At 27.9% G+C, this 14527-nt stretch overlaps 1 protein-coding gene across 1 annotated transcript in view; it reads right to left on the bottom strand.

Moving 5' to 3' along the window:
• Strn-Mlck (Stretchin-Mlck) overlaps positions 1-14527 on the bottom strand; it is a 599211-nt gene that overhangs the window by 563099 nt on the left and 21585 nt on the right. Inside the window, exon 2 of the mRNA XM_075373431.1 lies at positions 9170-9317. Coding sequence (XP_075229546.1) covers positions 9170-9317 — 148 coding nt within the window. The remainder of the gene's footprint in view (positions 1-9169; positions 9318-14527) is intronic.

Here is a 14527-nt window from a genome sequence, read left to right as displayed (position 1 = left end):
GTCAATGTTTTAATAGCCATTGAAGAAGCAAAAAAATTCTGCTTTCTAACAATGCAGTACCAAGGTGAATCGATGGCTGCCGATATTCACGATCAGATAATTCATTAAGCTAGTTCAAGTGAATTTTTTAGTATTGAATTTGATGAATCAAAAAAGTGGCAAAGATTTCTCAGTTCTTACTTTTTGTGAGATATGAATGCGATAGGGAAAAGTCATTCAAAGAAAATATGTTGTTTAACAAATCAATACCTAATCATACAACAGGCCAATGTCTTGATGTCTTTTATGAAGCTATCAAAAACCATTACATAGATTGGACAAAATGCACTACAGTATGTGGTGATGGTGTTAAGGTGATAACAGGAAAGGACAATGGATTTCTGAAAAAATTAAAAGATTGTCTTATACCAAGAGTGAAATGAATGCATTACTTCCTTCACAGACATGCTCTTGCCACAAAATAAATATGCTTTCATTAAGAAGTTTGATATCTGGATTATTTGCCTTCAAAGCAAAAATTTTGATATGTTTTCATTTATTTCGATTATATTAAGAAAAATTTTGATTAAGAAGACACATTCACTAGTTTGGATAGCATAAAGATGTATTTTCATGAGCTAAAATTTCATTAATTGAAAAAAAAACATTTGGGAAACCATCTAATTAATTTAATTTATTTTCTTTTCATCTGTACTTATAAATGTAAGTAAAATGTTTATAATAAATGACTTTTTTCTCATAAAATGATTTATTATTGTTTACATGTAAAGTTATAGGCTACAATTTCACGACCCCCTTTCATATCGCCACAATCCCGACAAGGGTCACAATCCCCAAATGAGAAATGCTGGTCTGGATGAATGAATATCTTGGTAGTTCAAAATTATGATATAGTCTGTTGAAATCATAAAATACATCTTTGAAATATACTTTAAAACAATTTTAATGTATATATACTAATAATAAATTCAAATTTCACTTGAAATAATGTTTATTTTGAAGAAAATAAGCCTTCAATAAATCGTATTTCTTCAGAGATGCAAGTTCAATGCTTTATACAGCTACAACTTACAATTCTATAAAAACACACACCTAATATTTGGGTTTATTATCTATAGTACTTCATTAACTGATGGATACATATGAAAAATCATAATATTCTGGTTTGAAAAAATTAATAAATTAAATACAGCCTGCTCTGTACAACTAATCCTAACAAAAATAACTTAAAAAATATACTATACCGATCTGAAATTAAATAACCAGACCAAGATTAAAAAAGTTCTCAAGTTTTGTACAAAACAAACAATATGTATATATTTAAAATGTTTTAATTTCAAGCGGGTCTGAACAAATCAGATGATATATACACAAACCCCAAAAAAATAAAACAGTAATTTTAGGATCAATTTAAGAATATTTGGACCATACATCCAAAATAATTTCATTTATTACACAACTATATGGAAAAAAGAAAAGAAAAATTTGTCAAAAGATTATTTACAATAGTAATAAATTAAGCTGTAGGAAATACTGAAAAAGTTATACAAATTTTATGGTAGATAATTTACACAGAGTCAAATTATTCACTATAGTTAAGTATCATCAATGTTTCTAGCAATAAAAAACTTTTTAATTAATATCAGCAACAAATTGAAAAAAAAATATGCCACATAAACACCTTTGAAGAAAGAAAAGGAAACTTTTATGATCTATCATTGATACTATTACAAATTTTTCAACTGAAAGCATAAATTCAATAAAACCGATCTGTACTAAAAGAGGAAGGGAGATTATTATAGTTATAGCCATTGGAAGAGGTTAAATCGTAAACCAACTTCAGGAGTTTTTTATTATTATTATTTCTCTTCATTCATGCAAAAAAGATTTGGGTTGTAATGATAAAATATGTTAACTATCTACAGATCTTAAAGAAAAAATTAATTTAAATAAAATCAGTCCACAGTTTAATGGCTAGTCTCCTGATGTTAATCAAATCTATAAATTAATCTTTTTTTGGAGAAGTACAAGATTTCACTTTCATATATTTTCTATACGAAAAAGAAAAACGACTTAAATTAAATACATATACAATCAGTAAAAATTTAAATTATTTTTAACAAAAATAAATCTGAATGAATAAAAATATATAATAATACCACTTCTAAATAAAGTTAGAATAAAAAAAGAATAGTAAATGTAGTAAAATATATATTATAATAGTAAATTTCTGAAATGTATTTATAAATGAATAAAAGGAACAGTAGTGTGTTAATCCAAACATAAATATCATTTAATAAAAAGTAACATTATTTAGAAAAAATATCATACCTGTACAATTTGTGAATATCTAGTAATTAGTATGTCCTCCTTTCCTTTATTCTTAATCACTTCACGTACATGATTTGATGTGGATCTAACAAGTTACTACAAATTTTTTTATTTCTTCATCATGAAACCACACTGATATTATTGCTTTAATAAGATCAATTTTTATGGTAGAATTCATTTTTGACAGTCGTTTTTTGACTATTGCCCAAAGATTTTCAATCGGGTTTAAGTCTGGGGAGTATGTCCATATTATATATTCAAAATACAGAGAATAAAAAATATGAAAAAATTTTATTTTTAAAAAATTGAATAAACTTGTACAAATTACTATTTATAACATGAAAATTTCTAAATAACCAAAGAATAATAACCTCACATTACACAGACAACTTAAAAAATATGTGCGGTGAAGTGATTAGTCACTTCATAGAAATAAAAAAAAATTCCCTGTATTCAGATTAATTTGCACACTGCTTTTTTTTTTACCTCCGGGACCACCGTTACGTATTGCTTCAGAGGAGGATGAGATGAATGATTTGTAGCATGTGAAAATGTCATGCCTGACCGGGGGGGATTCGAACCCAGGACCTCACACTACTGTACATATATAGATAGTGAAACTTCCCTGAAGTAACACTTGGTCCTTTATACATAAAACTGATTAAAAGGATCGGCAATTAGTAGGAGTTCACATCCTAAGTGAACAAAAGAATAAGATTTCAGTAACCAGAGATGAATCTGGATAACAAAAATAAGAAACTTGTATTCTTATTTTTAATATAATGTTTATTTTTAATTTCTGTATTAATTCAATTTAGTTTATTATTAAAATAAATTATATTTAACAAACTCCTTTTCTTTTCTTTCTTATTTAAAATGTCTACCTTCTCTTTTTTTAAACTTAACGTTTAAAAAAATGTTTTTAAAAGATTCTATCTCTGTATTTCCTGATTGCTGTAATTCTGTATTGCTTTAATTCTTTTATTATATTAACTAAAGTAAGAGATATAAACACTTTTAGAGTTCACAATACTTTCTTTTTTTTTTAATAAACATTAATTAATGTTTTATTATTAAGTTTACAAAACTTTTAAAATTATATTAATAAATAATTATAATTGAATTCATTTTCTTCTAATTTCACAGTAAATAATATTTACTTTTATTATTTTTATTTACTTTTTTTTTACTTTATTTACTTTTTTTATTATTTCACAATAATAAAATATTTCTATGACTTTACCTACCAAAATTCTTAATCTTGAAAATTTTTTTGTTTAAAATCATCAATTTGTAGAGTAAAATTTGAATTCCAATTCTGTAGATTACATATAATCTTGTAAAAAATTGTGAACTGAATAACAAAGTAAAATCTGTTAACAAATTACAGTGTTGTTTTTGCTACATTTTGTTTAGTTTTTTTTTAAATTCATTAAAAGATTAAAAAAATTGACAGAAAGAGAATTATAAGACGTTTCTTATAAAAATTTCCAACAGGCTGCATGTATACACCATCATTAATATATATACATATATAATCCGCAGCTGAATTGTGTGGAAGACTATTAACACTGCAATTCTAATAAACCTTTTAGTAACCTCCTCTTTTCTAGAAATCAAGTGAAAACCGCAAAATTACTAACTGAAATAACTTTTTACACAAACGATACCGATGACAAACTTGAAAACTGAACCAATGCCAAAGGTGTGGGTTAAATTACTTCTATTGGTATTACTTACATAACTTTTCAGGAATTTTTTCCTGTACTAAATAATGATAAACAAGGAAATACTCTAATTACTTTTACTTTTTAGCGTGTAAGTCGATGTCTACATTAAAATAAAAAATTATACATTCTATTTATTTAGAAATGCTCATTTATGTTCTAACTAAATGCATAGGTAAGTAGAGAGTATCAATGTCAGTTATTGTAATTATAGTTGTTATGATTCTACAAAATCCTAGCCTGTCAAGTAACTTTTAAGTGTGTTTAAATGATCCACCTCATTACTGGTGTACTACAGTGATAGAAATTTAATAAGTAGTCTGCTTAGTTCAGGAATGGTCAGCCAGGAACGGACAAGATATGTAACTAGATATACAGCTTCTTATGAAGCAGTATAATCTTGAAATTCAAGAGAAAGAAAAACTGAATACTTTCACAGTGATATTTAATAAGATTTACATTCATATTCTTTTATAAAATATTATTTAAGCAAGAAAAAATCAAAATATGATGTCAATGACAAATTTTTTTAATCTTCCACTTATACGGTTTCAGTTTCACCCAAATTAACGGTAACGTAAATTTGACATAAAATAGTTTTTAATTTGACAACAGTATTACTAAATTCCTAAAAGAAGGGTTGTTCTCAATTCAAACTGTGTGTGTATATATATACATATATATATATATATATATATATATATATATATATATAGATATATATATATATTAATATATACCCACTGATTTGGTCTAATGGTTAAGCTCGTCATCAGGAAATTGGCTGAAGTCGAGAATATTATTATACAATTTATTATAATAATATATTACAAATTTTATTGTTAGTAATTAATTTTAGCACACATTTATTACCTTCCTTTAAAACAAAGAAGGCGCCATTGAAAAACAAGTTCTTTCAACCACAGACAATAAACTGCACAAAATATTTATTTTATAGTCTTCTCCAACACCTCCAGGACATGACCTGGACTGGCAAACGTGGGTGACTTTAAACCGGCTTCGAACTGGGGTTGCACCAACTAGAGTTAACCACGCTAGATGGCGTCAAATAGAGCCTAATGACCTGAACTGCGAGTGCGATGAGATTCAGGATTCTGAACATCTCCTAAAATGCACCCTTTGCCCAACCAAATGCACACTAGAAGATCTGTGGCAAGGAAATGCTTCTGGTGTTTGGTGGAACAATACTGGTCACAAAAGTTTTAATGTCTCATCGCTCGGACACGAAAAAGTAAAGTAAAGTAAGTCTTCTCTAGATACATTGCTCTTATTGCTGTAGATATTCTATTATTTCCTGAATTTGTATTCAGTATAATTGTAATAATAATAATAATAAAATAAAGTAAATTCTGTATAAAATATATTCATAAAAGTTAACAATAAAATTTCATAAAACTTCACCTTCTGTCATCCTTCAGAAAAGTATTTGAGAAGCCCTTGCAGCTTCTTAAACTATATTACAAGAAATGATACATTTTCATATAAATTCTATTTCGTAATAAAAATACTTAATTTGATATTTTGATAAATATGTTCACAAAATTTAGTAAAGATTATTTGCAACGTGGGCTTTTTTCTATCACATTTTTCATTAACTTTTAGCTCCCTCATTGTTTATTTCAACAATTAAGATTTACTCATTTATTTTTATATGTTATAACAAAGTAAAATAAAATATGAACATTCAGTACAAAGAAACAACTATGCCAATTCATTATAATTTATTTTATTAAAACAATTAATTCTGCCAAAAAGGAAGAATGCATAATCCCTCCTCTTTTATAATAAATTTAAGCACTTGGATTATTAACAGATAGTAACACGTAATTATTTTAATACGCCACTTTTATCTAATGAAACAAATTCTTTACCTATTTAATAATATGTTAAATGTAGAATAAAAATTGTAAAGAAATTTGGCGAAAAAATATTCTATTTTAACTTAATAAAAATCCCTTTTGGCATGCCAGAAGGCGGAGGTAGATTTCATCGGTGCTAAGTAGGGAATAAAAAAATTTTCACCTTAAAGTTAAGAAAAACTTCAAATTTACTCAATATAACAATGGTTACATGTGAAAAAGTTTCACATATTTAGCATACGACAAGCCCCATCTTAAAATAACAGCCAAAATTTGGTCATCCCTTGCCGTTAATGTTGGTCATATCAAAAATTGTTTAAGACAAATCTTTTATGTAATGTTTAGAGGACTAACAACCACTTTAAACCGATTCAATGCTGTGCCTATTAAGGGAGGTATAATTCTTTTTTTGTCTTCAAAACCCCATTTTTTCAACCCCCTGGGCCAATGGTTGGTGATATCAAAAAACTTTACTTACATAAGTTTTAGGCCCTTATCCAAAGAATAGAGGAACTTTAAACGAATTCGATATTTTAATTAATAAGGTAGTGATATTTTGTTTTTTCGAAAACCTCCCCACCATTTCCAAATCCATGGTCCAATTTTGGCCATTAACAAACTTGACTGAGATTTTGGGACAAGTTATTTTTAAGAAAAAATTTTAAGTGATTGGCGCAAAATTATTGTGTCCACAAGAAAGTGAAAAAAAAAATATATATATATAAAAACTTTTGAGCTGATGGTGGTTTTGCGGTCTGGGGAATGTGAAACGCAAAGATATGTCGAAATTTTCTGAAAGTCGAATCATGGTACCCACCACAATAGGTAGCTTTCTTATGAAATCTACCTAATACTGACATATAACATAAAAATTATCAACAGGATAAAATATGATTTAATCATTTTAACATAGAATTTTTATATCTAATATAATATTATGTTCGTATGTAATTCAACTTGTAATTACAGTTGTAACACAGGATTCCACAAAAGAAAAGAATAGATAATTAAGTATGAATTAGGAATAAAATTACTTAATAATTTGTAATAATTTAAATCACAACAAACAAGAAGTTATTACAACTAAATCATCTATTCTTCCTATTACCCGAGTACTTCACAAAAAGTGAAGATTAATTTTTTATGGTAATTAATTGTTTAAAAAGCTTAATTTTTTAGATAAAAGTTTGATCTTATTATGAAATAAAATTTAATATATCATTACTGAAAGTGAAATTTTAAAAGAACAGCTGAATTAATATGGGATATTCATAGCCTATTGTAAATCATACAACCTTTCGTGACAGCAATTTCACAAAAATGCTGTTGTATGTGCAAATTTTTCATGAAAATATAATCTAAAAATATTAACAAACTATTTGTGCCAAAAGTATGCTAACTAAAAAGAAAATAGAAATATTATTGAAATTTAACTATAACAGGGAAAAATTATTTTAATATGATTACATTAAAATAATTTTTCATTAGGAACTATCAAATTGCAATACTTTGAAGCCTCTGTACCAGCAGAACTTCTTGAACTGTTTACAAAACAAATATTATTTATATCTAAAATATCATATACAATGTACCATATATGTCAGTAAATATTGAGTTGTAAATATTTTATTATCCAAAAGATTTATTAACAGAAGGTACTTATTTTAAAAACACAAGTACTACATTTTTAAAATAAATAAAATTGTTCAACTCTGAGAGTACTTCTTAACAGAATAATGCCTTTATAACTATCGCTCATTTGCAGTTATATCCAGAATAACAAGAATGCTTTGTCTCATATATATATATATATATATATATATATATATATGTAATACATTAGTTTGTTCAGTTTCCAAAGCAATCAGGAAAGCTATTTGGTAAGTCTATTGGTGACTCGCATATAGGCACTGTGGAACTGCAGCACTGTATATTTCCACTTGATATTATCGATAACATTTAATATGAGTCCTTTTTTCTGTAATTTTTTCTTTATACTTGTACAATATATAATCGTTAAGCTTAATATCAGTAGCCATCCCCCAGTTTATGAAAAAGATACAAAAATCTTTGTATAAAGATGTGCGCTTACAGTTCCAGCAGCAAGGTTTTTGGCTGTTGTGCACATGCGCACATAGGAAGAGGCAAGCAAGGCTGCGAGGGAGAGAACACTGTTGCTCCCGCAGTGCCAACCCTGGTGTGCTGGTGGAAAGTAGTTGTTTTTTTTTTTACTTCACATGTGTATGGAACGTTCCTTGTTCATTCCCTTTTCTAGTTTAGTTGGTGGAAGGAATGCGAAAGTAGTATAGTTCTTTTTCACTAGTGATCAGAAGATGGCGGAAAGAAAGAGTTCTTTGATTGCCAAATCTGTCCAAAAACACACTTGAAGGGTAAAAGAGAAGGTAATTAGTAAAAACTAATTATGTATTTGTACATAGAAATTTAAATTAATCACCAATGGACTATAGTGTTTTTAAGCGGACATTTTATTAGGTTATTATCTATCTAATAATACTTTCTTTGTTTTCTGTTTAGCCTCCAGGAATTACTGTTCAGGTATTACTTCAGAGGATGATATGTATGAGTGTAAATGAAGTGTAGTCTTGTACAGTCTTAGTCCGACCACTCCTGAGATCTGTGGTTAATTGAAACACAACCACCAAAGAATACTGGTATCCACAATCTAGTATTCAAATCCATATAAAAGTAATTGCCTTTGTTAAGACTTGAACACTGGAATTCTTGACTTCCAAATCAGCTGATTTGGGAAGACACGTTCACCACTACAACAACCTGATGGGTTTTATCTAATAATACTAAAAAATATTATCTGTATTGACATTTTATAATTTATTTGGTTAAACCAAATATGGTTTTTAAACACATCGTGCTTAAAAACCGTGTATTATATTCTTGAATATGATAAAGTGTACTGGATGTTACAATCAAAATTTCTTTTTTTGGTTCATACTGTCTTAGAATAGTACAAATTCAGTTTATAAGTACTTACTAGTAGATTTCAAAGATGTTATATCAGTAATTTTTAATCCTTTCCCAAGGACAAGGAATGACAATTGTTTAGCATTAAATTCACAATTATCATTAATTTTCTACATGTAAGTTTATGTTTAAAAATTCTTCGCGTTCTAAAAAAAAAAAAAAAAAATATATATATATGTACATGTATAAATACATACACAAGATGAAAAAAATCATTTTTGATATAATTACCAGTGAACATGTAAAGGGGTTCTACCACCTGATGACAAAATTACTGAAAATGTGACATCATCGCCTTCCTGTGCACTTCTTTTAGTACCTAGTTCGGGCTGAAGAACTGGAGCTATTGTCACATCCTCAGAATCCCATTCACTCCCCTCTAAAAGAGAAAAATATTTTAAAAATAAATCAAATAACAATAAAACAACAACTATATTAACTAATATAAGCACTATATTAAAATTACAGGTTTTAAAAGTATTTATTAATTAATGCAGGGCTGCTTGGCTTTTTACAAATTTTACTCAGCTACTGCAGGTAAAACTTACAAACTTACAATTTCAACATCCATCACTGAATATCTTACAGACTGTGCTGTTATAATATTACAAAGAAACAATTTCAATTAAATATTTTGAACAACAGCTGGTCAGTAACCGTCTACACCACTGTCAATCGGAATAGCTATACAAGAGAGACTGCTCATCTCACTTGGTGGGCAATGTATGGAATTTGGAGACAGATAAAAGAATCCTTTCTACAAATTATTCTAAATAAATTCTCAGCACAACAATATATGTTACTCCTTGCCACGGTTTGTAACTGTAATCTATGGTAAGCACATTACATAAACATGCTTGAAACACTTGGGTTCCAATTCAAAATCAACTACAAGTAAATTATGCCGGACTCATGGGAGCAGTGTATATATGTAAAATACTGAAAGATTCAGGGAAGAGCAAAATGCAATACACATACTACTGATGCACAACAAACGACCATTTTGTTTCACATTCCAGCAGAAATTCAATAGCAATAAGTTAAACAGAATCCTTCCTCACGATCGTTTTTGCTTAATGAAAAAAACAAGTAAATGCATAGTACCATTTTAAGTTTATCATGCAACAAGAAAATCTACAAAAAAATATGTCTTTTATAGTAGTACTTGTAAAATATATTATGTAGATTATAACAATCCATAACATATCTATATATGACACAACACATTAGTAATACAACAGTACATATTCATAAAACATCTATATGATTGTCACATTTTTATGATGTGATTTACAACATAAAATAGTGTGAATCATCAGCTCACCGGTTGGACTGATTTCATCATTTAAATCAAATTATTGTAACTGTTTAGTGACCACAGCCTGCAAAGTAAAATAATGCAATGAATTAAAATTTGTTTCCCTACTATTTTTATAAATGCACAGTCAAAATCTTTCAAAATGGGGAAAGTAGATTTTTTACATGATGAAAATTTTTTTGTACACTTCGTAGGTGAGAGAATGAAAAACAGAAAAAGAAGTAAAAAATTAAAAGAAACTAGAAAAAAGAAGAAATAATACAAAACTGAATATATAAAGCTTATGTAACAGATTAGATCTTATGTTAATTACTGTGAAAATTTTAATTGGGAAAGGAGTCGACAATAGAATTGTCTTACTATACTTCAAATAGGTGAGAAATATGGTTATTTTCTTCTGTACATTTGATTTATTAAAAGATAGTTCATAAAAAAAAATCATCTGCTATATGCTGTAAACAAACAAATTATTACAAAAAAAAAAATTGTTGTAAACCACCTACAAATAAACACAGAGATACAGATAAAAACACAAAGTTTTCTAACTGCTTTATATAAATATATCACTAATAAACCAAGAATCTTCATACCACTTACAAAAAAATTATCACATCCTATCTCACTTGAATATTATGAAATTCAAAAACATAAATCACCGATATAAAAATTAACAATTAAAAAACAGACAATTCATAATTAATGTGGTTTTTGACCACATCCTAAATCATATTAACTAAAAAATATTGCTATTAATATCATTTGACTATATAAAACAGCAATGTCTGTCACTGAAGAAAGTCACAAATGCAATGAAAGGTGTTTATGTAAGTTAAATAAAGATTCTTTTAACCTACATTTGGTTTGGTTGACATTAAAAATTACTCATTTTGTATAATCAAGATCAGTGTTTCTCAACACAACTGATACTGCGAACCAATAAAAATTTTAAGCTTGTACTGCAGACCACACAAAAGGTTGCATACCAAATTGAAGAAAGTGCTGGTTATTTTTTAGTAATTGGCAAACTGATTACCTAAAAAGTTCAAACAGTAGTGTAAAGTTGCAGTAGTATAGTAAGCAAGTGCTCAGTTTTTTCAGTTGTATAGATTATTATTGCCATTAAAAAAAATTAGTAATAATGCATTTAAAGGTTGCAAAACTATGTAATAAATATAAAGTTCACAGACTGCTAAAATTTTCCTGCAGACCACCAATAGTCCTCATACCACTGGTTGAGAAACAGTGATCTAGACCACCATCATTGACAGTACTGTAAAACATCATTATATTATAAGTATTTTTAAAATAAAGTAAAATAGTCCCTCTGAAAATAAAAAATATTGAGAGCTACATTACAATCTCATTTACTGACATAAAAGTTTTTATATTAAAATATAATTTTCCATTCTGTTTTTAATTGGATATTTTAATTTTAATATGTTCTGATAAAGCTGAGATCTCTGCAAAGCCACTTAAAAAAGAGAAAAGAAAAAAATAATAAACTAGCAGTAAGCAAGTAATAATTAATCCCTATAAATAACTATTTTCAGCTACTAGGATACAATTTACTACACTGTTTATTAAAACTAAGATAATAATTATTATAGGCGACTATACTAGAATATATAACAGTTTCATTAACATATACAACACCATTAGATGTACAGAAAATTGAACGCATGTCAGACAAATAAGTGAATATTAATCTGAATCTCTCCACATCTACACAATGTATCATTTGTGATCAAATGATTATTTGAGATTATCTTTTGTTCTCCAACCTTTGTCTTCAGTCTTTTTAAACATTTCAAGACATTATACTTAAAATCACAGTAGGATGGGAGGCTTTCTTCCAATTCTAACTGATTTAATTCCTGCATATTCTTCCACAGCCAGAGACATTTTGATTCTGGTGGGTCACTCGATGAACAACGGCGGTGGCCATAAAGCTTCTCCTTGATGATAGATATTATTGTCGGTTTATATAATTAAATAAACCGAATAGAGTTGCACCTCTTAGGCTAACGTCTCTTTCCTGAAGCAACAGATCTTCTCGTAGTCAGTAAAATAATGCCTACTAGCTCATACAACAAAGGGAGTGAAGTCAGTCTTAAACATCAATTTTCTATTTCATTAACCTCATTGAAAACCGTACAGTTCTTTTTTACACAAGCAGAATTAAACCAAAAAGTACAAGCGTACTCAGCAACCAAAGAATAAAGAGTTAAAGCCATTGTTCTAGGTATATGTAATTGAGCAACCCACCTTTCAACCTGTTTCAGCGCAAGTGGTAATTTCTGGCTACTAATTTTGATCTGGAATTAACACAACGCTGCTTGTAAAACAAAGAGCGCTAAACCATTAAAAATTTTATATTACATTAGCTTCACATTTAAATAAATCATAGGTTACATACTTAATATGTAACCTACTAGTTAGTACTGTTCCACATTTCATTACTGCACTGTAAACTGTGAAAGTTATCATTTTATTAAAACATTCACTTCATATTATATATGGAAAACAAATTGAAAATAATTCCTTAAAGAAAATCTCAATATTGAACATATCCATATCAAAGAAAACATTTCTATTTCTAGAGCCTAAATTTTAGCAATAGGCCTATTGATCAGTTTGACAAAATAAAGTACATTTTTTAATAATAATGAAATTGATTAATGACTCGCTCGCTGTTTGAAAGAAGATCTTAGCTTTGGTCATTTACTTTTCTTCCGTTAATGGAGAATGACTTTTAATTTATTTGTATGATGATCATTTTCCTTCAATTCATTAATAAATTGACCTTATATGAATCAATTTTTTAATTTTTGCTGTACAAAAGCACGCTACAAATAAATACAAAATTCCTTAATATAATATAATATTAATTAGTATATACAGTACTACTAAAAACAGTAAAAAAAAAATTAGTACACTAATCTACTAGAATCAGTGAGAATATTTTCAACTCAAAATTATAATTGAGATTACAAATAAAGATGTTGAATCACACACTCAAACTTAAATAAATCTGAATAAAAGTTCATATTACATTTTTTTACATGTTTAAGGAGCTCTAACAATGCATCTCCCAACTGATAAGGGAGAGAGTGTATATAAAACATTATTTACTGCAGAATGAAACAGAGGTATTTTTTCCTTTATCCTATCAAACCTACACCAGTCTTTCTTATAACTTTGTGGTTATCTTAGTTCAGATCACTTGTTCACGTAACACATATTGTTAGAAGGTGCAAGTCAAGTGAGGGTGTAGGAAGTTCAGCTTTTTTTTTTTTATTCGTGAAAATAGTTAACTAAATTGGTTTCATAAAGAGCAACTCTTTTAAATCAATTTTAAATAAATCTGTGGCTTGACCTTTTGAATTTATTAAAAATGCCAGTGGAAGGTACCTTTTCTTGTTAGATTAAACCTCATAGTGTCCTTTCACTTTCACTGCTCATTTCTTTCAAGTTCAAGATGATAATAATAACAAGAAATCTACCTTACTACAGAATGTGCTTACTACATCCCAAAACTTCAAAAATCACATAACAGAGAAATTCTGAAGTTTATATATATATATAAGTTATTAATAAAATTGGAGGCATTAAGTCTGTATATACAAGCTGAGTGAGCAAGTAGAATGAACTCAGAATTAATATGAGTATTAAACACACGATATACATGCGTTTATTTTAAGACGCTAATTTAAAATTAGTGCTTATCTCCTCTCTTTCAATTACATCTAAATACAAAAAAAAGAAAAAACTATTAAAACACTTATATTTTGTAATATTTTTCTGATCATGTTTTACCAAATTTTCCTTTCTATATCTGTTCAGACAATTATTGTGCAGTTACTTTTTTTGCCTGCAAAGTAAAACAGACACTGATCCGGAAAAAAAAATTTATTTATTACAAAAATTAAACGCATACATGCGTTCTTAAAAATCCATCTCAAGAAAAAAAATAATAACAGTATTAAATTATCAACAGAATTAATAATAAATCTTATTCAAAACAGTAAAAACAAATTACAATAAAACCGGAGAAGAAAATAAAAAGAGAACAATAAATGTCTGTGACCAAAAATTTTGATAGTACGATTAGTATGCTAGCTAACAAAGTCAGAAAGTAAAGGTAATAATAGAATGGATAGAGCGGCATATGTTTCATGTGTGCTTGGTTGTACGTGTGTCTGTGTGTGTGTAGCAGAAAGAACATTCCAAACATGCTTGGCTACTAACTGCAGCACCAGCACCATGATCAC

Source organism: Lycorma delicatula, chromosome 8 (genome assembly GCF_047948215.1).
Source record: "Lycorma delicatula isolate Av1 chromosome 8, ASM4794821v1, whole genome shotgun sequence".
NCBI lineage: Eukaryota > Metazoa > Arthropoda > Insecta > Hemiptera > Fulgoridae > Lycorma > Lycorma delicatula.
This window is presented reverse-complemented; position numbering and strand designations above follow the sequence as displayed.